Here is a 27534-nt window from a genome sequence, read left to right as displayed (position 1 = left end):
TGGCCATCTTAAACAAGACCTAACTGAAGCAATTTCTTTGCAAATTACGGTGGCAGGGTCATGTCCTATTACTTTAGGACCTGGAAGTCCTGCACTAGAGAATATAGTAGCCCATAGCCACTATTACAAATGTGTCATTCAGAGTAAGGAGTCCATGTGATTATTTTTAAAGGATTTTAAGGTAGTCAGCAAATGTCCATTTAAAAATTCTGAGAGCTGCACTTGCAAGAAAGTAAATGGAAGATTATAACCAGCACAGAATAAATCAAAGAATTGTCATCCTTCAAACCTAGAACTATGCATTCTGACATCAGAAATACCAGCTTATTCCTAAATCAGTAAGATGTTCAGCCTTCTAAGGAGCTAGGTGAACAGGTAATCATTATGATGACAGCTGAGATTCTGCCATAGACCTTCTTTGAGGAGATGTAACCACATCAGTCTGATTCTGTTAAATAAGGCTGGAAAATTTAAGAGACTTAACATCCTCCATACATACCAAAGAGATGTTTATGCCATCTCACCTGATGCCTAAGCCAGAGGTACTGTGCACAAGATAAATTTCCTTCTTCTAGCTGAAGAAGGATGTTCTTGAAAATGTCTTTGTTATTTAAGAACTCTGTCCAAGCAATACCACTAGAAGCGAGAAGAGGAAAAGAAACAGTTATTGTTGTATGTCAATATTAAAGGAGTTGGGGGGGAGAACCTCAAACCTTTTCTAGACAGTACTCTGTGATGTAAGAGACAACAGTAGTGTTAGATTGTGTGTGCATAAAATCATACCCCCTCCTATACACGTTAAACAAACAAACAAACAAATCCATACAAGATAGCACATGTGCAACAAATACATGTTTTCAACATACAGGGTGACTCAACCTCTCTGCATTCTCCCTTCTCCACAGTAGAAGGTGGGAAACTTCAGGAAGAGAAGGGTCTAAAGTTTAATGAACTCAAATTTAAAAAAAAAAAAATTAAAAAAATATCTTAATTTCAATGGCACATACTTAACCTTTACAGTTAAATTTACTTTAAATATTAACAAACGGAAACAAACCTGAATTTGTCTAGTCCAAAAGCTCCATAAAAAGTTGTAAGCCTTGCCTGAGCTCTCAATACCTGAATGCAGACAAGAGATTTAAGGTCAATATCTGGCTTACCAAACAATGGTATTACATGGTTAGAATAACTATCACAGAAAGGAATAAAGGAGGAAAATACAGACTTTTCAAGAACTTCAGTTAATTACATATGTAGGTTGTTTAATAAAATATTAATCCAAAATTTCAATTGTGTAAACACTTTACACTGATTCTCCTTGAAGGTGAATGAGGACTGTTCAGTATACAACAAGACTAAATAAGAAAATTAAATACCTAAAACACTTAAGAAAAGCACTTCTTCCTTGGATTTCTGGAGCATCTGAAAATTAATCTTTCTGACTGAAAGAATCGCTTATTTCTGAAACCTGTCATTGCTGTGGTTCTCTTTCATACTATAAAATATAATCTTGTTTAGACTTTTAAAAAGTTCAACAGTAGTACAGTTTTTAACAGCCTACATTGCAATTGTTTATCATATGATACTGCAGGACCAAGTAGTCTGTCCTCACCTCAGTTATGGATACTGGAGCCCCATCAGATGATGGAGCAATGGCTCTCTCATCTTTCTTCAAGATCTGAAACAAATACATGAAATGGTTTAGCTGACAATTCAGTATATGTAGAACATGCCAGACACTGCTACGAATTTAATAAAGACACAAGCAAAAACTTACTACCTCTGTAAACTGGAGTTTTTATTTTATAATGTCAGAGTCTCACTGGATTTCTGCATGTATGCAAGATCAGACAGATAACGTATCTCTCTGATTCTGTTTGATAAGACAGGAAACTAAAATAATGAAAACAAAAAAGTTGACATATTTGGAGCTTTTAGTCCTAAAATTAATATTTAAAAGGTATTTAAAAAGACTACTACTCAAAACCAAAAACCTGCTTTCTGATGTGAAAATAAAACTATAAGCTCTTTTTTGCCCTTAAGCAATTACAAGAACAATGTTGAACAGGCCTTGCTTCTTTTTCATGTCTGGTGACATACAATTTATAATTCATTTACTTTTTGAATGACTGTAACTGGTTTGAAGATGTCCCCCCTCTCTAGTTGTACAGAACCATGTAATAGGAATAGACAAGTATAAGCAATTTAAACAGATAAAACCCCTTACTCTGAGTTTAGCGTAGTTCAGCATTTCTTGAGTGGTTTCATACAGTGGCCATGGAGCGTTTATGCAGTAATCCACAACAAACTGGCTATCCTGTTTGCAAAAGGAAACAACTGAAATGAATTCCAAACTCCTTCATAATTTTAACCAATTTATTAGAGAGAGTAGAAATAAAAACATACCTGAATTTTTTGCAAATTTTCTTTGGTTTCATTCACAAGATCCAGCCAGACTTCATGATCATAACTCCCAACAGAAGCTGAAGCTAGTTTCTCTAATATAGTGTTTGCTTTTACTTTGTATACAAGCTGTTTATAAAAAAAAATACCAGTTTTCTATTTGATGCAATTAAGTTTTAAGCAGTCTTCAACTGAAAACTCTACACTTCCATTCACAATGTTTTTGAGACAAAGTGTGTGGATGTACATTGATTTCATTACAGAAATAGATTTCCAATTAGTCCCTAACAATTGTGGTATCTTTTGATCTCACCAGCTAAGCCATTTTTTTAATTTAAAAAAACAAAACAAAAAGCAGAGGAAACATTAAAATTGCATTATTTTAATAAATCAGTTAATGAAGCCAGACTATGTGTTAATAAATGCATGTGAAATTTCTATTTATTTTTTTTTTAGCAACACTGTTTCCTGCTAAAGGGACAGATGTGCTTTCTCCTGATCCAGCAGCGCTTATTCTGACTAGAAGATGTACTTCTGCATCACTCCCCATTGCAAGGTTCGTTAATTATTGTAAATAAAAAAATAGCTCACCATGTAGTTGTCTAATATTGAATCAGCTTTCAAGCATAGTGAGTTGTTTCATAAGGTAACATTCCACTACATTTGTAACATTTTCAGTACTTTCTGTTGGACTATAGGGCAAGAATCTTACTCATAGTTATACTAATTAATCTCCAAATGTCTTTTATCAAGAACGGACAACTTACCTCAACATCTAGTCCAAACTGAATAGCAAAATTCTCTGCTTCAGTGAATTTGTGTTTGTGAAGTAAGCGACTTAGTCTAGGAGTGAAAGTAAAGTAAATACTAATTCAATATAAGTTACAAACCACAGATAAAAAAATAGAGTAATAAAACAGTGCTTCATGGAAACTAGTACCTATTTTCTGGCAAGGCTTCAGTTAAACTCCTCATCACAACAATAGAAACTGGGCCTTCAGAGGGTCTGAGGACAAAAGGGAACTATGTGAGTTTATCAACTGTGAAACAACTGTATGTAGAAGTAATTTGCCATTTTGATATAGTAATGATCTAGTAAGAAACAAAACGTTATCTTACATCTGATGTTTTTCATGAATTCCTTCCAAGAAGTAAATTGTATCCTGTAGCATGCAATAACAGAAATCATTAGGTGGTAAGGGAAATCAGTCATAAGAAAGCACAACAGTAATGCATTATGTGTTTCTTAATCTAGAAACAAACCACTGCTTTTCTCTCAGATAAGTTTGTTGTTTTTTTAAAATGCTTATCATGTTATTGCCTGGATAGTTTCCACCATCTAAAATTTCTGAGGGCCTTAACTGAAACAGCCTGAAACCAGTCTGCTATTGCAGCTGAATTACCATCAGTACACTCTCCACCTGAGTCAATCATCATCTCAAAATGACACACTTTCCTTTTGTCCAAGCCATAAGTGGGTCACACTGTGTTCATCTTCACATCTCTTAGAATCTGATCTCTGTGCTACATTCCACACAGGCAATATGCCTTGGTGTTTCCCACATTGACTTTATCATCTCAGATCAAAGAAAAGGGATGTATTAGCCATTATTTTCTCCACTATGTAGCTGCATGTATGATCTTTTCTGCCAAGTGCTTCATACAAGGCAAGCCATTTCATCAGCTCTGCACTTTGTTGCATAGCAGATCCAGAGCTTACTGCATTCACTTTCACATTTCCCATGAGGAGCTACTGCTTAGACTTCTGACTTGGAATCCTCTCACATACCCACTCCACTTCACCAGTTTTTATAACATTACTATTTCATAAAGCTCTTGCCATTTTTTGACCTTCTTTCGTTAAAAGTCTTCATAAGGAAGCAGTTTAAACAGTAAAAGAAATAGTTCTCTCATCTGAACTTAAATAAATCCCAAATAAATCCAGAGCATTCTTCTCTGCTAAGAGAACTTAAAACTTCATAGAGCTTTTAGCTGTAACAGCAGCAAGAACAACTGGCAGTAGTATTAAACATTGTAATAGACCTGGGCCTAGAATTAAACTATTCAGTTTGCTATATATTGTATCTTTTTCTCCATCCTTTGGGGACATCGTTTAATCTTTCTTTGTATGGCTCCTGCACAGTTTCTAGCACAAGTTAGTTCTAACCTAACAAGAATAACTCTTTAATAATTATATGTATTAAGACAACTATATTTCTTCAAAGAACAACAACAAAAAATAATGTAAACATACTGTGCCAATCCCACTTTGAACAAGTGAAGAAACAATAGATACTTCCAAAGAATAGAGCGGTTGCATAGTGGGCAATGCAAAAACCATTAGACTTCTCATCTATAAAAAAAGAGGAAAACAAACAAACAAGTCAGAATTTTTTTTCCTCATACACTGGTGACAGAGTGATGTTTGCAGAATCATTTCTGGAGTCTTATGGAGTTAGATGGAAGACACTGTTTTTATAAGTTTTTATGAAAAAGCAGATCTCTACAATTTGAGAAAGTTTAATGAAGTTTTAGATGTTGCCTCTATATATAGGCCTATTATATACAATTATACAGGTTTAATTTAAAAAATTGTATAATGTTTATCCTGGCGTTCTATTTCAGTTAACTCCACTGACTACACAGAGGTAGAAACTGTACATGGAGCAGATACTGCTCTAAAGACATCTGTGAAGGTGTTTAAGACAACAGTAAACTTCACTGCTCTCTCCTATCTGCCTACCATTACAAACAAACAAACCAACCCCAAACGATCCATAAAAAACCCAAAGAGCGGGGCAGCTTGCCCTGGTCACCACCATAAGACATCAAATTGTCCCTCACTCACTATATCCTAATATATAGATGGTCACATTTCTGTTTTGACTTTGAGTTCCTGAGAATTCTGTTTGCTTGAAATATTTATCCATCTCTTTTTCTTCCCCCCCCCCCCCCCCCCCTTTTCTGTGAGTGACTGCATAACAATTGAGGAACAGAACACAGATAAAGAGATTATACCTGTTTGTTATCCGGTATTGTCATGACTATCAGTTTAACATTGGCAAGCCTTTGACTACAGAACAAGAGAAAAAAGCAAAATACACTGTATAAGTCTTATGTTAAAACTGTGAAAGATTCTTGCTTCTGAATTTTTGAAAATTTAGTTTTTCAAACCTGGTACAATCTAAAATCCTATAGCACACTCAAAAATAACAGTGTTTTAGCATGTAGAGGACATACATTTAACTTCTGACATTTTTAAGCTTTTCAAATGGTTCTGATTATTTTTTTAAACTAGCACAGAGCAATGGAAAGAGCCAAGAGTCTTGTCTTCTAATCTTAATGGCCATTAAGTTTTTTTGCATTTTAACCATTACACACATCTGCAGATTTTGGCTTCTCCATCTGTAGAATGAAGATCTTACTGTTTATCTGAAAGAAAGACTAGCTTTTCTATAACATCAAACTTGTAAGCCATATTATACACCTTATTTTAGACAAGCATTTCCTAAATGATACAGGTTACATGTAAGATTCCTTAGCAGTAACACCAGATAAACCAAGAAAAAGCAGAAAACGCCAAGGTTTTCTTTTCTACAACACAGGCCTAAGGATACCTACAGTCCAACTATTCTGTCCTACTAACCAGAAAGTTTTCAAAGATTTCTAAAAATTCACCAGCACAGGAAATCAAGTGTTTGTGGCACATTTGCTGTAACAATAGACAACTTTTCTCTTTTCAGAACAGGTGCTATAACGTTTTACTTACCATACAACTGGAGAAGAATCTGACTCTGTACTTAGAAGAAAGTCTTCAATATGTATTAAAGGCCAATCCCAAATTAGAGTAAGAGAATAAACATCCCACATGCTTAAGATATTCTAGATTTAAAAAAAATCAGATATGGATTTCATATTTTCTTCACATAAGAAATTTTTGTCTTGTTTTGAGCAGAATATGAACACATTCCATAGCTTAAATAATGACTAGGAGTAGAATAAAAAACACAGTAAGATCAAGATCCTCTGTAAATATATGCATGTTTATTTTACAGAAACATATTTTAAAGGTATTACTTTAAAAAAGAATTTTATAAGCTGGTTCAAGAATGTTGTAAAATGAAGACTAAACTAAATCATTACACATACCTCTGTATCTAAAACAAACAGCAGATTGTCAAGAACTTGAAGTTTTGCTGCATCTAAAAAATATCCATAGTCACATAAATTTATTATTTTTCTTGGGAAATGTATTTGAAGCAAAAATGCATTAAAATGTACAACCAAGCATTGGAAACCTACAGATGTTTAACCTCGTGGACCTTCCTAGGATTGTGAAAAGTTTAGCTTAAACAGAATTGTGATTTATATATCCAAATTAAACCCAACAATTTTGAAGCGTGCATTTTGGCTATACCTTTACAAGAAGTGTTCCATTTGTATATGTGTATTTACTAAAAACAATGAAATAACTGAAAATGTCTTAGAATTTTCTGCAGTTAAATATGAATTCTACACTTGTCTAGAAAAAGAAAAAGAAAAAAAATCTCTTCTTTACCTTTGATCAGACTTGAATCAGCAAAGCTTCGAACAGACACCAGGTTGTTGGTAGTGTCTACCTCCCATTTGGAGAGCACATAATCACCTTTACCCTGTTAGTAAAGGCAGAGTAACGTGGGGTTATACATTAGAAATTTGGCCATTGACAGGTGTTCTTCCACAATTGTTCTTCAGTTTCAAAAGCTGCAAAACTAACTTAAACTTTATTCCTGGTAAATGTCGATGTTCAGAAAAATACATTTATTTTTATTTTAGCCTTTTTCCTTTCTCCTTTCAAGACTGGCCTTTACTACAGTAATTGTTACAGTCAGCATCCCCAAATATTTTTGGCTCTTCTAAAAACATGCCATATTTCAAAACATCCACTTTCCATTCTCATGGAACATAAAACCTGAATGAAACTGAATCTACTAAGAAAAATTGCATTGAATTCAACAGGCTTCAGTCAATGAACTCAGAAAGCTTGTTTCTAGTCCAAAACAACATTTCAAAATATGGCTATATTTTAATTTTTTATTAGTTCCTGTACTTAATTCATGCTTAAGGGCTTTGTTCATTTGAGACATTAATTGTTACTTTGGCAAGTCTTTGTTGAATGTGAGCCTGATTGGAAGACTCTTGCTAACTCTGGCTTTGTCTCTGAGATCAAGTACGAGACTAAAACTAGACTAGCTTGTACAGGCTAGGAACCACAGTGATTTACTAAGGTCATGTGACCAGAGTGAAAATAATTTTCCCCCATCCATCATAACAGATGTTATGTTATAACAGTTATTTCCTTACAAGAAAAACTAGACTTGATAGACTTGGATAGACTTGGATAGACTTGAACAACTGATAACCTTTAAATTTACAGTGAAGGAAATGAAAGACAAAAAGTCTTAGCGCAAAAAGTTTATCTTCTTTTTCAACCAGCTAGAGACAAATTTTGTTGTAGATCAAAAACCACCATCACTGATCATATAACAGTTGTTACAGATTCTTAGTACTTACCCCAATTATTAAATGGATTTTGTTCATGGAGCTACTGATCACAAAATTCTGACAGCCAAGGCTGTGATACTCTTCTGTGGAAATGAAAGCTGTCTTTATCTGTCCTTGTAACTTGTGAGGGTGGAAGATGAAGGGAAAGCAAACAAAAGGGGAAGAAAAAAAGTTGTTTATACAGTCAGTGGATAAAACCTTGAACTGATGACTTCACCATGTACCGAGAAAGTAATAATCACAATTATGAGTTGTAATAATATACTGATAAGTAGTCAATGAAATGTACAGAGCAAAGTTTTGTTACAAACTCTGCACTCAACACATGTTACAAGTTAGCAGGTATTTCTTACTTTCTTTGCCGTAATCATATCCATCTTGTCAATTGCTACATTAAAAAAAAAAAAAAAAAAATCAGTGTTAAATAAACTTTTTAAAAATTTTAAAAAAGCCACTGAACGTCATATAGGGTAGTTTAATCCTAACCTGACTATGCTGAAAAACATTTTTGCCAGGATCTTTGACAGGGTCTATGTCTATTGATCACAGTATTGAGTTACAGAAAATTAATAACTATACTTATACTGCATTAAATGTACATTATTCTCAATATTCTTCAGCTCAGCTAAGACTGATTATGGCTTAAAATCCTGCTTTCATAATATTCAGTACTCTCTCTAAAGCAGTGACTTAGGCAAACATAAGCTAAAGGAAGCATTGGAAGAAAAAAAAATTTACTACAGAACTAGTTGTAGATCGGTTTCCCTTTAAAAACAGACTAAGATTACATAGAAAATCCCAGCTCAGTATCTTATTCCCATTAGAAGGATGCATGGAAAAGCTTTTTTAATACAGCTCTTCCTGTTCAAATGGAAATCCCAAGTGGTTTGTAAATCATCCTACCTTCCTGCGTTTTAGCAAGTGGGAGACATACAATGCAGAAAAATCCATTGCTTGTGAGAACGAACATATGATAAACACCTAAAAAAATTCCGATACAAATATTTCAAACTTAAGTATTCAAGTATAACTAAAGAGACTACTTGCTTGTAAATACAACAGTGAAATAACTGGCAATAAAAAAATCTGACCAATAGATTAGACTATTTTTAAACAAAACTTCTGTCACCTTCAACAAAGAGTAGAATAAGTTTGCACATCTTAGAGTTTTGTTTGAAATTTTGATTTTTGTATGCATCCATCAGACTGCAAATTCTGTTGTCATGACAAAACTACATTTAAATACATTATATTGTGACAGAACAAGACTGGGAGCTTATAGAAGAACAGGAACTACTAAAATCTGAAGTCTGACAGAATGAGGGAAGAAATCTTCCCTTTTTGAGCATTTTCATATGCATAGCACGGTCTCAAAGGAAAGATGTATTGGGTTCTGAACGTTTGTTGTTTTCTATGACATTTGTAAAATAACTAATGAGAACTAAGTATCTTTACAGGAAAGCATTAAAAGTGCATTTAATGTGCACATTACAAACTAAAGCTGTATCTGATTATTTATTTTGTAAACTCTTTCCCTGACAGATAATAAAGGGAAACAAAATCACAAAAATTGAGACAAGGGGGGAAAAAAAAAAATCAAATTCTTACCTGCATCTGCATTATCTTTTTCAATAAAGAGATTTAAGTAAGTCTTTTCCCCTGAAGATTTTTCAACCAAACTCTAAAATAGAATCAACATAAAGACTGTTATTCTGTATTTTATGCAAAAAAAATGTATTTAAAAAAAGCACTGATCATCAGTTCAAACTTTAAACTTTTTTCTTTCATCAAGAACGGTTCTTGTTTATACATGCCATTCCTAAATATATTTTCCTTATTTGTTACTTAGAGGAACAAGTGTCCCTTTAATCTGTTTGTTCAAACTAGAAGATGTGTTCAAAACTCAAGAATGTTTATATTTTGATATTTGGAAGAAAGAAAAAAACAACTCAAAAAAATCTGAAAACAAGTTTTTCAGCAAAATTAGAATAGAAAAATTACAGTACCTTAGTTAGCAGGGTTTGTTTTGATGGTATGTGAATAACATGAAAATTGCCACTTCTCTCACCGACCACAAGAAATTGTTTTTCTTGACACATACCAACTACATCCACATTAGTATCTGCAAAGTTCCATGGCAAAATGTCAAATATTAAGATTTATTTTTTATTAATAGACATTCATATTTGAAACACAGGAACTGGACAATAGTGTCCCAGATTTCTTTGAAATTATTTATTTTGATTAAACAAAGTACAGGAAAGGGCATACAGGGAATGGGTTTGGTATCCATTATTCTCATTTCAGTGAAAAGTTAGCAAGCATTCTAATTAAATTGTACAGAACTACTCAGTTAATTGTATACAGAACCAGCAATCACTTTTTATTACTTAGGTATTTATTGTAATACTTCCTTTTACAGGCTAGTTAGATGAGCAAGTTACTTGCTGCATTTTCCTATACAAACCTAACATATATTTTAAAAGTCAGTTTTAACTTCCAGTGGAATTCCAGAGGAATGAACTTACCAAACTGAATGTGCATCTGAAGAGACTGCCCAGTACTGTCAAGAAGTGCCACTGATCTGTCAACAACAATAATACTGCCGTCCCTTGAGTTGCATGCGTACAACTGTGGATTAACAGAGACCTAAGAAGGAAAAGGTTGTTATATATAACTAAAACAGTTTAGAAAATATGACAAAAGAAGCTCTGGTAACTATTAAGAAAAAGAACAATACTGCTTTGATGAAGTCTACCTTTTCTGAAGATGTGATTTGAAGTAGTGTATCCACTTGGTACAACGCAGTTCCACATTCATGTCCTAAACCTACAGGGAGCTGCTCCTTCCCTGTGTCATCATTTGCAAGAAGTTCAATATCATTCCACATGTTTACCTATAATAACATTTAAGGAACATGCTGTAAACTTAAAAAAGTTATATGACCACACACGAATTACTGATTTTATTATTCTCTTGTGATTCTGCGCCTAGGAGGAAGGGTAGTACAATAACCCTCCTAAAGGCAAACTGCGAGTTTAGAAAAGGCAAAAGTTAAGTCGCAAGAGCAATGTGGCTCCCAGCTGATGTCCCCAGCAGGCCCGACTGAACGCAGCTTGGCAAGGACAAGTTTCGCGCCCGAGGCTGAACTAAAATCAGTGCCAGAAAGCTCTCCCCGCCACGTAGCGGATACCCCCGCCCACAAAGCCGTCCTGTCGTATCCTCTCCTCACCGCGGCCCCGGAGGCCGGTGACAAGCCACCACCGCGCTCCCTCCGCCGCGACAGGCTTTCAAATTGGCGGGAGTTCTGGCTGCTGCTACGGGTCGCGGTGTGGGCCAAACCTCCTCCAACCGCGAACGGCACCGTTGCTAAGACACCGTCTAATCCTTCTCCGCCCCCAGAGTGCACCGCGGCTCCCTCGCTCCCTGCCGCCTTCCCCCGCCCCGTGGTTACATCCGGGCGCCTGGAGGGAGAGGGAGGGCGGGGCGTGTCGCCTCGGTTCGTGAGCGCTACGGCCGCGGCTGCTGAGGGAGGTTGAGCCACTTGTGAGGCGTTGTTGAGGGGGAGCGACGTTCCGGGCGCTCGGTTATGGCGGTGAGTGGTGTTTGCTGCCGGGATTTTTGTAGGGAGACGAGTTGGGAAGGGGGCTGCTACGGGGCGGGAGGGAAGAGCGTGTGAGATGGGGAGGGCTGGGTCGGGAAGCCGTGTGCGCGGAGAGACAAAATGGCGCCCGCCGCTCCTTCGCTTGCCGGCGCCATGATGGGCCTCGGGAGGGGGTGGCCGCCTTTCACCCATTACTTCTGTCCTTGTTTCCAGAAGTTTCTGTTTCGTTTTTCTGGGCTTGGAGAGAAGCGAAGAGGCCTTGTGACTGAGGCCTTACCATTTCTTGGCTGGGGAGAGAAGTGTTACGGCTATAAGAGTGGGTGTTTCTCAGAGGAACTGTGGGGCGCAGATTCGCTGGGAGGGGATCGATTTGGCGGTTGGGCCATGCTCAGTTTTCGTTCATGTAGCTTTCCCTGCCTTACTATTTTTCTTTGTGTTTGGTCATAGGCCTGCTATTTTCAGCATCTTTTTTGTACTTGGTGATTAATTACTTGCCTCCATCCTCCTGTTTTTATGGTTAATATCGATAGGAAACGCCTCTGCTGTAGTTATCACTGTCCTTTATGTTCATACACGGCCTAGGAATGTAGCTTTATTTTATTTTAAAATCTGTGCGGCCTGGTAACATATGAAGGTGTTTGTCCCATGATTGAGTTGAAGAATCAGTAAGAGTAGTTACCAAACCCGATGTGGTTAATTTTTTTCAAAAGTCTTAAGTGGAAAAGAAAAAAGAAAACCCAAACAAACAAGACTCTGAAGTGATAAAACTCTTCCAAGTTACCTTGAAGTACTTTGTGGTGTTTAATCTGGTATTTTAAATTCTTGTCTTAAAAGTTTGACCAGTGGTGAAACAGAACAAGAGAACCATAAACTTCTGGAGAAAATAAATACTTTTTAAAATGTTTTTTCGGTTTATATAACTTTACCTGTTATTCTTAACATAAAATTTTCTGTAAAAGGACTTTGCATTATCTTTGAGGATCCTCTAAAGTGGTAGGTGGGGGGCTTGTTCAATGAAACAGTCTGTGGCCAATCTACATGTACTTCAAGAAGTAAGACTAGTCTCTTTGAAGACTGTCATCAGTCTTTTGCTGTCTTTGTAGAGCTGGGAGATTTCTCTAAGGTGCAGTGCATGAGGGCATTAATGAGCAGAAATGTGTGTAAATAATGAGACTGGTAGCCTTGGGCAATGTGGCAGTGGGTTCAATTTCAGTTGGGCACTATGTTTAAAAACCCAGTTAACTTAAGCTGTTAGCAGGTATTCTCTTTATCCTTCTAAAGTAATTTCAAAAAGTGAATTAATACAAATCTCAAAATTGCTTTGGAACTTCTAGCTGAGTCTTTTGGAAACCTTGGATGAAGGAGGGAGGGAGCGAGTAGAAGGGAGGGAAGTGCAGATAAGCAGATGATAGCATAGAATGCTGAGGATTGTGATGGCTGAGAGCACAAATAGGGGAGTCAGTTCCTACTCTTCATCTAATGTTGTGAAGTTTTTAGGATGGTGGGTGGTGTATCAGTAGTATTCAGAAGTTGTCACTTAGTTAAAGCTCCACTGCAGATGCAGTCGATGCTCTTGTCCATATGCTGGTGTGTTTCAAACTAGATGTCAGTATACCCTGTGAATGGAGAAGTGAACAGCTACTTTATCTCTCAGAGATTTTGCAATAGGTGTGTCTTTGTACAGCTGCAAATTAATAAAGAATTGGGCAGGCTAAGCAGTAGTAGCTGAAGCAAATCGAAAGATTTAGCTGTAGCATGTTATAAAGAAAATCTACCATTAATACCAATATATTGATGACAATCTGTAATATCTGTTGTGGCTTAAGAAAAACTGCTGCTTTATTTTCACAGTAATGAATATAAATCACCATTTGAGAGGATTTCACATGTTCAGTTTGCAAATAAAACCGCAGCTGGTAGAAAACCATGCAAGTTGGAGTCCTCTGCTACCCTAAATTATCATCATAAATAGCATTTCTGGGCTTAATTACGTTCTTAGTGAAATCTTCTGCAGCCGCATGATGTTCAGAAGGCTTGATTATGACTGCCGTTTACGTGATCAGAACAAGAGAGACCAGTGAATCTAAAGGCGTTAATGAAAGCACATTCACCTTTTCGGTGTGCACTTTTTCCATTTGGTTCCTTTCATTGCGTTGTACACCGGTTGTACATGTTTACTTGTGCCAACATCGAATCACAAAGCAGTCTTGACTGCTCTACACAAGATCAGTTTTTTGGCTCTAGTCCTCCTAGTTCAAGGTTTAGAAGGGATGTAGGGAGCATCTTGGTTTTTGTCACCTAAGGAAAATGTGATACAGGAATTGTTGGGACAGGTGGATGTGACCTATATGTACTCTCATACAAATACACATCTTTGCATAGAGATACTGTTTGAGGTTTTTCCTTATTCAAAAGTTAGCTGTCTAACACTAATACAATATACCTCATTTAATTTCTCTTCCAAGCTCATTCTGTCTGTGGGGATTTTGTGCTATACCTCAGTAATGCCCTAACTTGTGAGGTGACTTATATCTGTTGGAACAGCATTGACCTTAAGTAATCTTAGTCATGTAAATGTTAAAAAGTAGTTGACCTACAAACACCACCACCATTTAGAGAAAGCTGTGGATCAGGGTTAACTGATATTCTCAAAAGCGCATGGAAAAAGTAAAATGCAGTCTAACGTAGTGGGAGAGCAAAATCTTATATATTAGTTCTCGTTAATCAAGTCTTGAAACTTATATATTAGTTCTCGTTAATCAAGTCTTGAAAAATTAGTCTATGCGGTTATACGGTTCTTTTGCCTAACTAATAATTGGATGGCTACTCACAAGATTGTCTTTACAGAAAATAATTTTAAGTGTGTCTTCAGAGGAAGTACTAAGTAAATAGTTTTTCTTGGTTTTCAGTCCTAAGTTTTGGGGTTTTAAATATTCTGTCTTCACGTGTAGGGTAGTGATACAGAACGAGATGGAGTAGCCCCAGAAAAGTCATCTCCAGAAAGAGAGAAGAAAAAGGAACAATCAGATGCCTCTAGTTCTCCGAGAACATCAAAGCATCATTATTCAAGATCACGCTCACGGTCAAGGGAAAGAAGACGGAAGTCAGGTATAGTCTTCATATAAGCAGAGTTGCTTAGTAATGTTTTGGTGTATGCTTGTAGAACTGAAATATGTTTAAAGCTCTTGTGGAAAAAATATACAGATTTAGCTCTAGTAATTTGTTAGAATTGGGAAAAAATTAAGCTACTAATTTTGGGTTTGTATCTTAAATACACTATATTGAAACTTCTCAATTTTAATGGTAGAAGTGCTGAGGAAAAAGGTCTTATCAGTGTTCAGGATAAGGGGCAGGACACAAATACACACAACACCCAACAGAAAGCCATACTACTTTGTCTTCATTTTAATTAGATATGCTTAAACTGGGATAATACCCTTGCATGGTTGTAACAAAAATAAGGTAACCTGGTGTAACGACTGGAGTATGACATGGGCTAGTTTTTCACTGTCAGAGCTTAAATAAATGCAAAAAAGAACTGGGGATAACAGCTAGAGTTTGCTTTCTGCAGTAGCTATTTGATTAGTGCTATTTGTTTTCTAAATCTATTCTTGACTTTGGGGAGTGGAATAACTGAAAGGAACTAGAAAGATGATAGCCAGCGGATCTCCTCTTTAACTTGGTAAATGACAGTAAATTCTTCTTCTTTAGATACCGAAGGAAGAAAACACAGAAGCCGGAGCAGAAGCAAAGAGGTAATTAACACTTTGTAGCGTTTAGGTAATTGTACAATACATCTTTAAAAGTATCTTGTAGTAATGCACATATGTGTAAACCTATATAAATGACTTTATGGTAAGTACCAGAAATTGGAAACTTTAAGCTTAAAAATGGATATGGAGATCCTTTCATAGTGAAGCATGATTGCAGCCATCATGTTGACAAGGTAATAGTTTTATAGAAAAATGCTTTCAGATCCTAGTAAATTAATTTCTTTTTTTTTTTTTTTTGTGGAAACAGCCAAAAGAAAGAATTCATGTGGAGAAGTAGAATGGTGTTCTTGATGACTTTCACAGAGCTTCCATTAACCAAAAGCCTTGGGTGGCTTTATTCCTGGCCAATGTTCAGGACTTTCAGTGATACATACCCATCTACTTAAGTATATTAAAAATAATTCCCCACCTGACTGAGCTCTGTTTATTGCATCCTTTAATTGTAAAGACTGTCATAGCTTGGCAAACAAGCTGAGTCAGCTGGAAACATGACAGTAGCAGCAAAAATTTCAGAGAGCTGTCTCTTTTTTTTTTTTTTTTTAAATAAGTATGTGTATGTATATAGGGGAGTGAAAAGAGACAGCGTCAATAATACCTTGAAAATAACTGGCTTACACACCAGAGGAGAGATGAAACAAGCAAACGAGGAGCATCGAAATAGTCACAAAGAAGCTTAAGCCATGTGGGGCAATAGCAGGCTGGGTCAGATGAGGGACTTCTTAACTTTTAACCTGGGTCAGGAACTTCTTCCCCCATTCCAATGGAAGCTCTGTTTAAAAAAGGAGGAAAAAAAAAAAGGAAAAATAATCTAGGAGAGTTTTTGTGAAATTGAATATATTGTTTAGCTCACATGATAACATTTCTATAATAAATCATACTCAGCGTGCTAATGCGCGAAGAGACTGAACTGAAGACGCTGCAGACTCAGATAGCAAAATTATAAGCCTACTTCATGATAAGGTAACTATTAGTCATTCAAACTCATATTTCCCTTAAAAATATCTTAAATCCGTTATGGGATATAATGGTGGTTTATTACTAAGTGTGTGCCTGGAAGATGTGATTTAAAAAAAACCAAACACAAACACATTTTAATGTTTTTTAAAAATGTCCTTGGTTAAAATTATGTCCAGTGTTTTGCCATGCTGTTGGATCTAATCTTACACGATTTATTTAGCAATCTCTTAAGTTTCACAGTGAACAGATGAGGAATGATGTCCCACAGTAGATTTACTGTTTCCATTCACTTGCAAGATTAAGCTCTTTGTAGGCTAAATACTGAATATCAGTAATTCTTTTTAATATGTGTATCAGAACATCTACTTAAGTACATACTTAAAATTAATGTACAGGTAACATTTCAAACTTCAGATGTGTTTTTATGTAACAACTGATTATGCAAGGAGTTAAACACTGTAAAAGCAGGAAAAATAACATCATTGTATACTTGAAGAACTATAATCAAATGTATTTAGGAATGGATATATATTAATAAGGAGTTAGAAAGGCTTGGATAAATAGTTATAAGCTAATTATAGCATCTTCTCCAGACTTGTTTCTTTTGAGAGAGAGTTAAGATTATAGGAAAGGTTTCATGAGTAGTTAACCGATTTATAGATAAGCAAAAAAACTCTGAAGATTTGGGTTTTAGTCTAAAATTAATGTATCATGCTTAAATTGTGACTTGAAACAAAACATTATTTAAACATAAGACTTAAGTGGGCTATGCTTTTGTGCTAGAGAGATTTTAAAATAAACTGGATATATTAAGAAAAGGTGTTGATGTCATGACTTAGTCTCCAAGGAAAACATTGGCAAAAATCAGGCCTGACCTTGCTAAGTATTTTTGGCATTGTGGCTATAAAAAGGAATCTTTTTTTAAGAGACACTGCAGGAAGAAATTGCGGTATAGTGGAGCAGCATATCTTTAATTTAAAACTACTGTGGGAGGTCTCAGAGTGATGCATGTTAGTTTTAAATACTAAAAATGGGATGTCAACCATGTAACTTATTAGTTTGCTTTTTAAAAACTGTTTGAAGTTACTGACTGAAGAGAGTTTTGCTCTAAAAATTAATTATCTAATGATGGATATAAAAATTGTTCTAGTTCTAAAAGCAAAATAGTCTATGTCGGCAACTATGTGTGGTTTTTAGTAACTTTCTACATGGTAGGCTTAGGCAAATATTAAATATTCACTACAAATGTATGTGTGTATATATATGCATATTCATAAATTGTCAGGTACTTAAAAGATAGGTACTTATTTTGTGTTTGGAATGGACACAGTAACTGAGAATGACAGTTGTTTTTGTTACAATGCTGTGAACTCTTATATGGAAACACTGTAAAGATACCTTGATGGATGGTTTAAAAATCCTTTAGACAGTGGGGAGGAGGGAAAAGGGGGGAAAAATTCTAGCGTGCATTTGCAGCTTTGGGTAGTTGGTGGCATTAGGTAAAATAGCCATCACTCATGATTGAGTCACACTCCTAAGGTTACTAATGTTGCATCACAACTTATCATTTTTTATCTTCTGATACCCATACTAACTCTCTTTGTTGCACTATTTTCCTGAAAGAACCAACTTCTTCTTAAAACAGGCAAGAAGACATGAATCCAAAGAGAAGTCCTCCAAGAAGCACAAATCTGAAGACCACAATGACAAAGAACATTCTTCTGACAAGGGAAGAGATAGCCTAAATTCATCTGAAAATGGTGAGGATAGACATAAACGCAAAGAGAGAAAATCATCAAGAGGGAGGAGTCATTCAAGATCCAGGTCTCGTGAAAGGTAAGTTGTTTTACATGATTATTCTTTAAGTGCATTTGCAAAAGCAGTGTTTGGAATTTGTGTAGACTTCTGAAGTACAGTTAAATTATATTATTGACCTAATTTAACTCTAAGGCATCAATTTATATTGCATGTTTCAGTTTTCATTGGGTAGTGCATTTGCTGCTACTTGAGTTTTTTCAGATTGGTTCTGAGTAAAAGCTCAAAATATCTCTAAGGCTTTATATAGGTGATCTGTCTTGTGTTTATAATTAGTATACACAGCATAGAAAACTTATAAACAGAGTCTATTTAAATGTTCCCTGTTGTCAGTGACAGGGAAGAAAATACACCTTAGCAGTGTCATGGCTTTTTACCTCCTAAATCAAGAGCTTACCCAGAGACAATGCTATCTAAGCCTCCTTGCGCGGTAGGCCTCCCAGCACGCTCTCATGGTAGGAGAATTGCTTGGAACAAACAGGTTGCTGCCGGCAGAACTTATCAGCCAGCTCTGCTCATAGCTGAGGGATCTGTAGCAAACATGATAGCAAATAACAAGCTTCAGGTAATGATACGCTGAGGGACTGCGTGTGACTCACAAGCTGAAATTCGGGCAACTCTTCCCTAAGGTCTTGGAAGACCATGGGGAGGAGAAGAGTGTTGTTGCCTTAAATTTAAGACTCCTGCATCAGATTAGTTTGGCCGTGTATTTGTTTTGAGATGAACACTTTAATGAATAACTAAAAATAGCTCTATTGATGAGTGTGATTCTTTACGTAAACTCTGCGTGTCTGTGGCTGGTAGTGGTTGGTTCCTTTCCCATTTCATATCCTGGTCTTACAACTTAAAACTGTTCCAGGCATGAACTCTTCTGTGTGTAGTTTGCAGTCTCCCCACTCCGCCTGATGCGTTTTGCCCTGTGGTGACAAACCTGTGTGTAAGTCCTTAAGTAAAAGCTGAATTTAAACATGAGAATATATGTAAGAATTTGGGACATGTGTTTCAGACGTCATCGTAGTAGAAGTCGTGATAGGAAAAAATCCCGATCTCGCAGCAGAGAGAGAAAACGACGTATAAGATCTCGTTCTAGATCAAGATCTAGACACAGACATAGAAGTAGAAGTAAAAGCAGAACTAGGAGTAGAAGCAGGTGAGTGTTGACTTCCGTATATGCTTAGTGGTGGTGTTTGATTGGAATGTTCTGTGGCGGGCTGATGTATAGAAGAACGATGGGTTTGTCAGTTAATGTGTGTTCAGTGTATCTAAATGTGTTTGGCTTTTTCCTGGCTGTATTGATACAATGCGTAAAGGACTGGATAGTTTGCATACACTTACAGAAATATTTGTCCTAGACAAGTGTCTCAGATTCTCAGCTTTTCACAGTATGATTTTGTGTTGGCAATTAGAAGTTTTTAACTAGGTATTTTACGACTATTCTATAAAACCACCATTTTAGAAGTTTTGACTATTGAAGGAAAGTAAATAACTTAATATTCTGAGTAGTAATGATTACCACGGTTCAAACTCCTTTTGGTTTCTTATACTATAACTGAATTTACTCTTTTAAATAGGATATTTAAGTGGGAAAAACTGAAGAATAAGATACAACTCTTCTGTGTGTTTGATACAAGAGTAGTGTGGTTGACAAAGCACTACTTTAAAAATACTATTGTATTTATCTCTTTTGTTGGTGTGTGTATATATCGTAAAAAGGAAGTTTAACTGGGAATTGCTGGGTGTCAGGGCAGATGCTCTGATCAGAAGCTAATCCTGATCAGCTCCGCAAAGTTCATGTAAAAATTTGTCTTGTCTGTGAACTGGCACAGTTAGTGTAGTGTTAAGGTGAAGTTTGAGTCAGATGAACTATTTCTGATCTGAAAGTACTATTCTGTGTTAGTGATTACCAACCCCCTTTTGTCAAGTTCAGCATCAGAATATTTATTGTGTTAGTTTTTCTCCCTATCTTGGGTGCTTCCATTTCTTCCTTTAACTTAAATTCTAGAAGCACAGACTGAAACACTCTAGCTAGACACATACTGGCTTATTCCAGGTCTGTCTGATAAGAGTTGAGATCCGTGTCTTGCCTGGGATATGCTAGAGTTGAGGTTTTCATCACTGTATAGAAGTTAATGTTTTCCAATACTGATGAATCATTCAGTATTTTCGTGTAAAGTTCTGAGTCTATTTGTGTGTCACCTTTGCATCCTTAACACCCTGTAGGATTTTCTGAATGAGTAAGCTGAAATACAACTTAATGACTACTACAGTTGTGTTTTTTTTCACCTCCTACTTCTTTAAAGTAAAACAAGTAGTTTGAATGCAAATTGGTGTCCTGTCAGAGCTCCCAAGAAAGTGTTGCCAGTGTTGCAGTTGATTTTAGTAGTATTTTCACTAGAGTATTTTAAATTGCGTATTTAAAGGGTGTAGAAGTTGGTTATGACTTCTCAACATTACGATGGATCATTGGAGACTTAAGAATATAGCACACTCGTGTAATGCTACACCACCACCCATGAAACTGTTAAGAAGACTTCTTTCTGAAGATCTAGTTGAATTACATGGTTTGTGTTATACTTTATTTTGGCACGCAGTTTCTACCAAACTTTCAGCTGGGGTGAGTAGAGCTGGGTTTTCAGTTGGGCGTACATGTTACATTAATGGTATTTAAGCCACCTTCATCATGATGTGTAAGGCTTCAGTTCCACATTATTTCCAGTGACAGATGATGTGCACTTACTGTTTTTATGTCGCTTTGAACGTTTTGTGTTTAATGGCTCCATGAAAACTTCACATTCCAGAAGAGTTTTTTGCTTCTGCAGTGGAATTCAAATTACCTAAAACAGAACAGAAAATGTGGGCGGAAAAAGGAAGGGAGCTTAAGAATTTCTTCAGCTGGACATACTGCAAGAATCCATTTATTTTAAGTACTGTTTTTGTCTCACAAATCGTGGAGAAGGAAAATAAGTGAGGTATAAGTTTTTTGACAGTAGCTAGAACACTTCCATCAAGTCCTGGGCTCAGATAAAGGCTTTGGAAAGAAAATTATGGGGTAAGCCTCAAGGAAAACTCTTCACAAGCCAGACAAATAGGATGTGAAAACTTAAAACTCAACTGTGAAATTAATTCCCTCAGTCACGAAATGCAATATTTGTTGTGTTACAGTTAACGGGCTATGACAGAAGCATTTGTAAACAGTAGAGCTTGACCTTCTCTTGATGGTTCTTTGCATAATCTCAAGCTCAAGTTTTCAGGTGATCTGTCCTCACTAGCATTTAAACTAATCTTTTTGTTCTGTGAGTGTCTAGACCCTTCTGGCAGTTCTTCTGTGGCATTGCACTGATTAAATGCTAGGTGGAAAACGTGACACCATCTGCTTGTTTCAATGGAAATAGTTAAATACAAAAGCTCAAATATTTATTTCCTTGATGTTTACCAGTGCAGTAAAGCATCAGACCAAAGACAAGACCAAACTACAATAGTCAGCACGGGAAAAATGAAGGTATCTTTGAAACATGCATTACATCTTATCTCAGGAATGCAGATCTGTCACTTCCCAGTGCCTGAATCTGCATCTTGTCATCTTCTATGAAAAGATAAGTCTCGCCTCCTTTGTATTCTACCAGATTTGTCATGTAAACACGGATCTCTTTTTGTAACTTCAGTCTACGTTTCATGTTTGTACATGCTGCCCAAGTTGCAAACAGAAGAAACAGAGTATATGCCATTTAAAGTGACTGTTGTCATGTTAGCTATTATCTCAAATGGTTGATAATAACGTTTAAGTATAAAATTGCAGAAACATCTTTGTGCATCTCAACTTACTGTTTATGGCAAATCTGGGAAAAATGTGAGTGATATCTCCTGTAATTTAAGCTTTGTTGGACACTTCCAGTATCTGTGACTTCTTTAAAAGTCAGTGTCAGAGGCTTAAACAGGGATAAACCCTTATCTCTTGTATGTAGATATTAACGATCCTAGCAAAGAGAATTACTGCTAATAGTACTTTATATGTGTATTTTGAGTGGCTGTTGCTTAGATGGGACTAGATGTATATGTCATAAAAGCAACTTCTACTTGGGAGGAGGTGGGGAGAAGGTTACTATAGGAGAATTGAACTGAATGTTTTGGTATTTTACTTAAAAATACGTGTTAACTGGGTTCTTTTCAGATTGTCAGGCACCAGATAATGCATGCTTCGTAGTTCTCTGCACAGTGCTGTCATCCTCAAGAGCAGACCTGAGACATATCACGTGTGTTTAAACCATTTAGCTTGATAGCCTCCCTCAAACGCTTGTCCAAAGCACGCTCACTGAAGTCTGCAGAGGGGAGAGGAATCATAACTTCCCCCAGTACTATTTCAGTTTTTTAATTGGGCATCTTCAAAATGCTAATTTTTAACATAATTACAGTGCTGTGAAGTCCCTTATGGTTTTAAGCATTCTTGTAATTTGATCCATTTTACAGTTTTCTTGCAATTGACTTTCTCTTACCAGGTTTTAGAATGAAAATCTCTAGAGCAGATCTGTTTGTTCTAAACACTAAGTATAAGAGGGTAAATGAATATTCAGAATTACACATTCTGTTACATATTACAGTTGGGAATCTTCAGTTTTCGCTCTGTCTTGTGACAAGGCAAGTGTGACTTTTACACTGTTGTAGTGTAATCTGTATGAAAGCTGTTCTGGAGAGCTCTCCAAATTAATCATTAAGCAATTCTTCAGAGCTGTGATCAAATACTTTATGAAATGTTAAGGTATATGAGTACCTTCATTGTTCTAGCAACTCTGTTAAATTTGGTTACAGAGAGCGAAAGAAAAGAATTGAAAAGCCCCGAAGGTTCAGCAGGAGTCATAGCCGGAGTCCGAGTCCGCCACCTTTTCGGGGACGAAATACAGCTATGGATGCACAGGAAGCGTTAGCCAGAAGGTCAGAAACTGTTATGATTTTAATAATGTGACATAAATAAGCTGCTGCTCTTGGTTTTGCATGTCTAAATATTTTTTTTTTCTCATGTACTTATTTCTAGACTGGAAAGAGCAAAGAAACTGCAAGAACAAAGAGAGAAAGAAATGGTTGAAAAACAGAAGCAACAGGAAATGGCTGCAGGTAGTGCATGTGTATTATATTAATTACTAAACAGTAGTGTGACTGGAAGGATAGGGTAGGCTTATGTGCTGAGCGTTATGGTCCTGTCCAACAGGCTGGAGAGGTGGGCTTGTGAAAAACCCATGGAGTTCAACAAGACCAAGTGCAGAGTCCTGCATGTGGGTTGGGGCAATCCCAAGCACAGACACGGGCTGGGTGAAGAGTGGATTGGAAGCAGTCCTGCTGAGAAGGACTTGTGTTATTAGTGGATGGAAAACTGACTATGAGCCAGCAATATGTGCTTGCAGCCCAGAAAGCCACCCGTGTGCTGGGCTGTATTGAGAGCAGTGTGGCCAGCAGGTCGAGGGAGGGAATTCTCCCCCTCTAGTCCATCTTGTGAGACCCCCCTGCAGTGCTGTGTCCAGCTCTGGGGGCACCAACATCAGAAGGCCACAGACCTGCTTGAGCAGGGCCAGAGGAGGCCACGAAGATGCTTGGGGGGCTGGAGCACCCCCCTGTGAGGACAGGCTGAGAGAGTTGGGGGGTTCAGCTGGAGAAGAGAAGGCTCCGGGGAGACCTTAGAGCAGCCTCCCAGGACTGAAAGGGGCTACAGGAAAGGGGGGAGGGACTCTTGATCAGGGGGTGTAGGAATAGGACGAGGGGAAATGGTTTTAAACTGGAAGAAGGGAGATTTGGATTAGATCTAAGGAAGAAATTCTTCCCTGTGAGGGTGGTGAGGCCCTGGCACAGGTTGCCCAGAGAAGCTGTGGCTGCCCCCTCCCTGGAAGGGTTCAAGGCCAGGTTGGACGGGGCTTTGGGCAACCTGGGCTAGTGGAAGGTGTCCCTGTCTGGGACAGGGGGGTGGAACTAGATGATCTTTAAGGTCCCTTCCAACCCAAACCAGTCTGTGATTCTATGTGCAGGTTGTCTTTCTGAATAATTGTTAACTTGGTCCATATATAAGAACCACAACTAGAACAAAGAAATGTTTGGACCCTGCTGCCGTGCCCTGCCCCCCCCCCCCCCCCCCCCCCCCCCCCCCCAAAAAAAAAAAAAAAAAAAACCAACCCAAACATGAAACTCCAACAAAAATGATCAGGATTTCTTACTACTTATCAACTGTATGTTAAGCTGGTAAATGATTTCATGATGGTCGTTGGACTCTTCTTTTATGCATCATTAAGGAAGAGTTTGAAAGCTGTTACCAGCTCTCAGGGGTATTTAGAAGCACGAGGTACATTAGTTTCACTTTTAGTTCTGGTTTACCGAAACTATTGCAGACTTGTTTCTTAACTTACAAATAACATGTATTTTATCATGCATTTGTTATCTGGACATTTTCAACTTACTTCTGATGAGGGGAAGTGTTTGTTTGGGGTTTTGGAAGGTTTGCTTTGTTTTCCAAAAAGTCTGAACCTACTGTCTGATAGCATGTCACCTTTCTTCTTCAGCAGCTGCAGCCACTGGAGGTTCCGTTATTAATGTTGCTGCTCTTCTGGCATCGGGAACACAAGTAACTCCTCAAATAGCAATGGCAGCTCAGATGGCAGCACTACAAGCAAAAGCACTAGCAGAGACTGGAATAGCTGTGCCTAGCTATTATAACCCAGCAGCAGTGAATCCAATGAAATTTGCTGAGCAAGAGAAAAAGCGGAAGATGCTTTGGCAAGGCAAAAAGGAAGGGGTAATGTTGTCCTTTCTTACTTTCATAAAACTTGTTTGGAAACACCTTGTGCTCAGTTTAGGATTGCTTATTAGTGTTATTTCCAGCAAAACTACTTTCAGACCTGTTACCAACTTTCCCTATTAACAGCAGCCCAAGGTAAAACTTGAGTAGTGAAAGGAGTAAGATAACTAGACCTTCAGTGACAAATGAATGTGACACAAGCCTCAGGAAAACCCCTAATGTCATAAAACTTGAGATATAATTGGATCTTAATGTTACTTTTGTCATTTTCCCTACAACTTGCAACTAAATTCAAATACAGATGCACTTGTTTTTACTGAAAAGTGATGGCTAAGGTATAGAAACGTAATCAACCACTCCTTTCTGTGACTATAGAGATTTTTCATGTGATTGTTGCATCCTGTCCAATTCCAGACTTCAAAAATGAGGCTGCAAACCTTGCTAGTAACTTTTCAGTTCATTACTAACACTAACAAAAGTTATAAATACAAATAAGCCTTCAGACTTTTATGCTGTGTCAAATAAATGCTCTTGCAATTAGTGAAGTACAGATCACCAAATAGAAAAGCTCCTGTTGTGGTTGCTTTTTCAGAAGGTCACTGGATTTGAGTACAGGTTTTGCCTGCTGATAGTACGGAAAATTGGCGCTTTAATATTTGTGATTTTGTCTTTCGACACACTATGCTAGTATAGAAGTGCACGTGTTACATTAATTATCATTATGTGACTGCATGTGACAAGCTCACTTAGCTTTTCGCAGGCTGTTTCGTAAAATGTGGAAAACTGAAACTGGTTCATGTGGCATGGATGGGAGGCAAAAGGGAGGGAAGAAGAAACCTGAATGCTGTCTAAGCATTTCTTCCTGAATTGTGCTGTATACTGATCAATTGTAATAAGCAAATTCATTTTTCCGTAATTCACTTTAAGCGTGCGTTCTGACAAGGTTTATGGAAATGAGTACGCTCTACCCAAGTGAAGAACATACCTCCATTTTGAAACCAAACCTGTGGTTAAGCAGATTTCCCTCGCAGAGTTTCTGTGAGCCTGCTGCAGCAATGTCACAAAGATATGACTTGGAAACCTTTTACTTCAGCTGTGCTAGCGCTACCCAATGGGCTCATTTTTAATGCTGCTTTTTTGCCTGCTACTGTATGGTGATATTAATGGAAACTTACATAAAAAGGTGATACATTTTTGTGGTTTTTGACTTGTACAGGACAAATCACAGTCTGCAGAAATATGGGAAAAGCTAAATTTTGGAAACAAGGACCAGAATGTCAAATTCAGAAAACTTATGGGCATTAAGGTAAAGAGTTCTGAATGTATAATTTAAGTTTATTATTAATTGTAGGATAGTAGTGATTTCTTTATTTTGAAGTGTACCGTAACCAGTAAAGATGTTAACCTGATACTACCTGATGTAGTTAAGAACTTAAGTATTTCTCATGAAAGTTCACAAGCCACATCTAATTCTGAATTCAGTTCAAATTCTAGAAATTCATTATGTTTCTGGCTAACAAGGCAACTGTTTTGATCTGTAACAGTGGTAACCAATATTCATAATGTGATAAACAGTATTACTTTGTATAGATAGAGACATTTATTTGAATGAGTTAGAAGGAACTTGATGAAGGCCTTTATGTGTTTCTTGACAGTGAGAGCTATGCTCCAGCCATAAAACCAAATGCTTGAATTCTTACTAGCTTTTGAAAACAACAGAGCAAAATTGTTATGTTTAGGGCACCTGTAGTATATGTAAACACCACTTCCTACACAACTAATGTTTGTTTTCTTCTGTCTGATTTCTAGAGTGAGGATGAAGCTGGCTGTAGCTCTGTTGATGAAGAGAGTTACAAAACGCTGAAACAACAGGAGGAGGTTTTCAGAAATCTAGATGCACAGTATGAAATGGCAAGATCACAGACTCATACGCAAAGAGGAATGGGATTGGGGTTTACATCTTCAATGCGAGGAATGGATGCTGTTTGAAAAAAAAAAAAAAAGCAGTTTTAAAGTTTGGGACTATGGAAGGTTCTTGTTCAAATGTTGGGTCCTTGTTCACCAAAAAGCTAGCATTCTAGCTTGCATGGGTGTTGCATTGACTTTAATTTATTGAAAAATACAATTTTTTTGTAAATATCAGATCAGTGATACTGGTGTTAGTGTTGTAATCAGGTTATACCCACTTCCATTAAACTTGACAGAACTATAGAAGGACAGTATTTTTTAGTTAAAGTTCTACTTTTCAAACCAAGCAGCAGATGGGATAAACTCATACATGGATATTTCGTGTCCACTGTCTTGTGTACTTTTGTACTTTAACCTTGTACAGTTATTTCCAATTCTTGAAACATGAAAGAAACATTGTGTAGATGTTATTTAGCAGTCTGGGCCAATAGGCACATAATCCAGTGCAAAAAACCTGGTTAATAATAAAGACATTTTTTTCTCTAAGGTCTTACTTTATGTTAATTAAGTTGTCTTTTGGGCCAAACTCTAAGGAAGCTAGTCAAGAGATGTCAGGAAAACTTGAGAAGTCAGAAATAGTTTGTTTTGCTTTACTTATTTTGAAGTAGGATTTTCCTAAAATACGGAGACTTGCTGTATGCAGCACAACTTGTTTTGTTTTCCTTTTTCCTCTTTTTTTCTTTATTTTTTTCTCTTTT

General features: G+C 36.9%; 2 protein-coding genes across 8 annotated transcripts in view; one reads left to right on the top strand and one right to left on the bottom strand.

Moving 5' to 3' along the window:
• Nucleotides 1–11423, bottom strand: part of KNTC1 (kinetochore associated 1) — a 43833-nt gene extending 32410 nt beyond the window's left edge. For 2 of the 4 annotated variants that reach the window (XM_074887059.1, XM_074887060.1), the window contains exons 1-21: nt 11180–11423; nt 10706–10843; nt 10476–10596; nt 9954–10069; nt 9556–9628; nt 8851–8928; nt 8301–8335; nt 7957–8067; nt 6962–7055; nt 6553–6605; nt 6173–6285; nt 5422–5476; nt 4658–4756; nt 3523–3566; nt 3344–3409; nt 3171–3246; nt 2407–2532; nt 2228–2317; nt 1613–1678; nt 1058–1119; nt 525–636 (exon numbers count right to left, since the gene is read on the bottom strand). In XM_074887059.1, the coding sequence (XP_074743160.1) occupies nt 525–636; nt 1058–1119; nt 1613–1678; nt 2228–2317; nt 2407–2532; nt 3171–3246; nt 3344–3409; nt 3523–3566; nt 4658–4756; nt 5422–5476; nt 6173–6285; nt 6553–6605; nt 6962–7055; nt 7957–8067; nt 8301–8335; nt 8851–8928; nt 9556–9628; nt 9954–10069; nt 10476–10596; nt 10706–10837 (1722 nt within the window). In that variant the 5' untranslated portion in view covers nt 10838–10843; nt 11180–11423. The remainder of the gene's footprint in view (nt 1–524; nt 637–1057; nt 1120–1612; nt 1679–2227; nt 2318–2406; nt 2533–3170; nt 3247–3343; nt 3410–3522; nt 3567–4657; nt 4757–5421; nt 5477–6172; nt 6286–6552; nt 6606–6961; nt 7056–7956; nt 8068–8300; nt 8336–8850; nt 8929–9555; nt 9629–9953; nt 10070–10475; nt 10597–10705; nt 10844–11179) is intronic. The other 2 variants (XM_074887062.1, XM_074887061.1) reach the window with 1 other exon arrangement.
• Nucleotides 11414–27322, top strand: RSRC2 (arginine and serine rich coiled-coil 2). Of its 4 annotated transcripts, none has more exons than XM_074887064.1 (10): nt 11414–11542; nt 14503–14659; nt 15263–15306; nt 17927–18117; nt 19103–19246; nt 22900–23022; nt 23123–23202; nt 24636–24865; nt 26085–26174; nt 26678–27322. In XM_074887064.1, exons 1-10 carry the CDS (start codon nt 11537–11539, stop codon nt 26855–26857), a joined length of 1245 nt encoding a protein of 414 aa, XP_074743165.1. In that variant the 5' UTR covers nt 11414–11536; the 3' UTR covers nt 26858–27322. The 4 variants fall into 4 exon arrangements, with proteins under 4 accessions (XP_074743165.1, XP_074743164.1, XP_074743166.1 ...); XM_074887063.1 differs by having other exon boundaries at nt 24633–24865; XM_074887066.1 differs by lacking the exon at nt 11414–11542 and adding an exon at nt 16207–16284 and having other exon boundaries at nt 17905–18117; nt 24633–24865.
• The last annotated feature ends 212 nt before the right edge of the window (nt 27323–27534 follow it).

The sequence above is a fragment of the Strix uralensis genome, chromosome 17, assembly GCF_047716275.1.
Source record: "Strix uralensis isolate ZFMK-TIS-50842 chromosome 17, bStrUra1, whole genome shotgun sequence".
NCBI classification, from domain to species: domain Eukaryota; kingdom Metazoa; phylum Chordata; class Aves; order Strigiformes; family Strigidae; genus Strix; species Strix uralensis.
The sequence above is the reverse complement of the archived record's forward strand: the minus strand, read 5'-3'. Positions and strand labels throughout refer to the sequence as shown.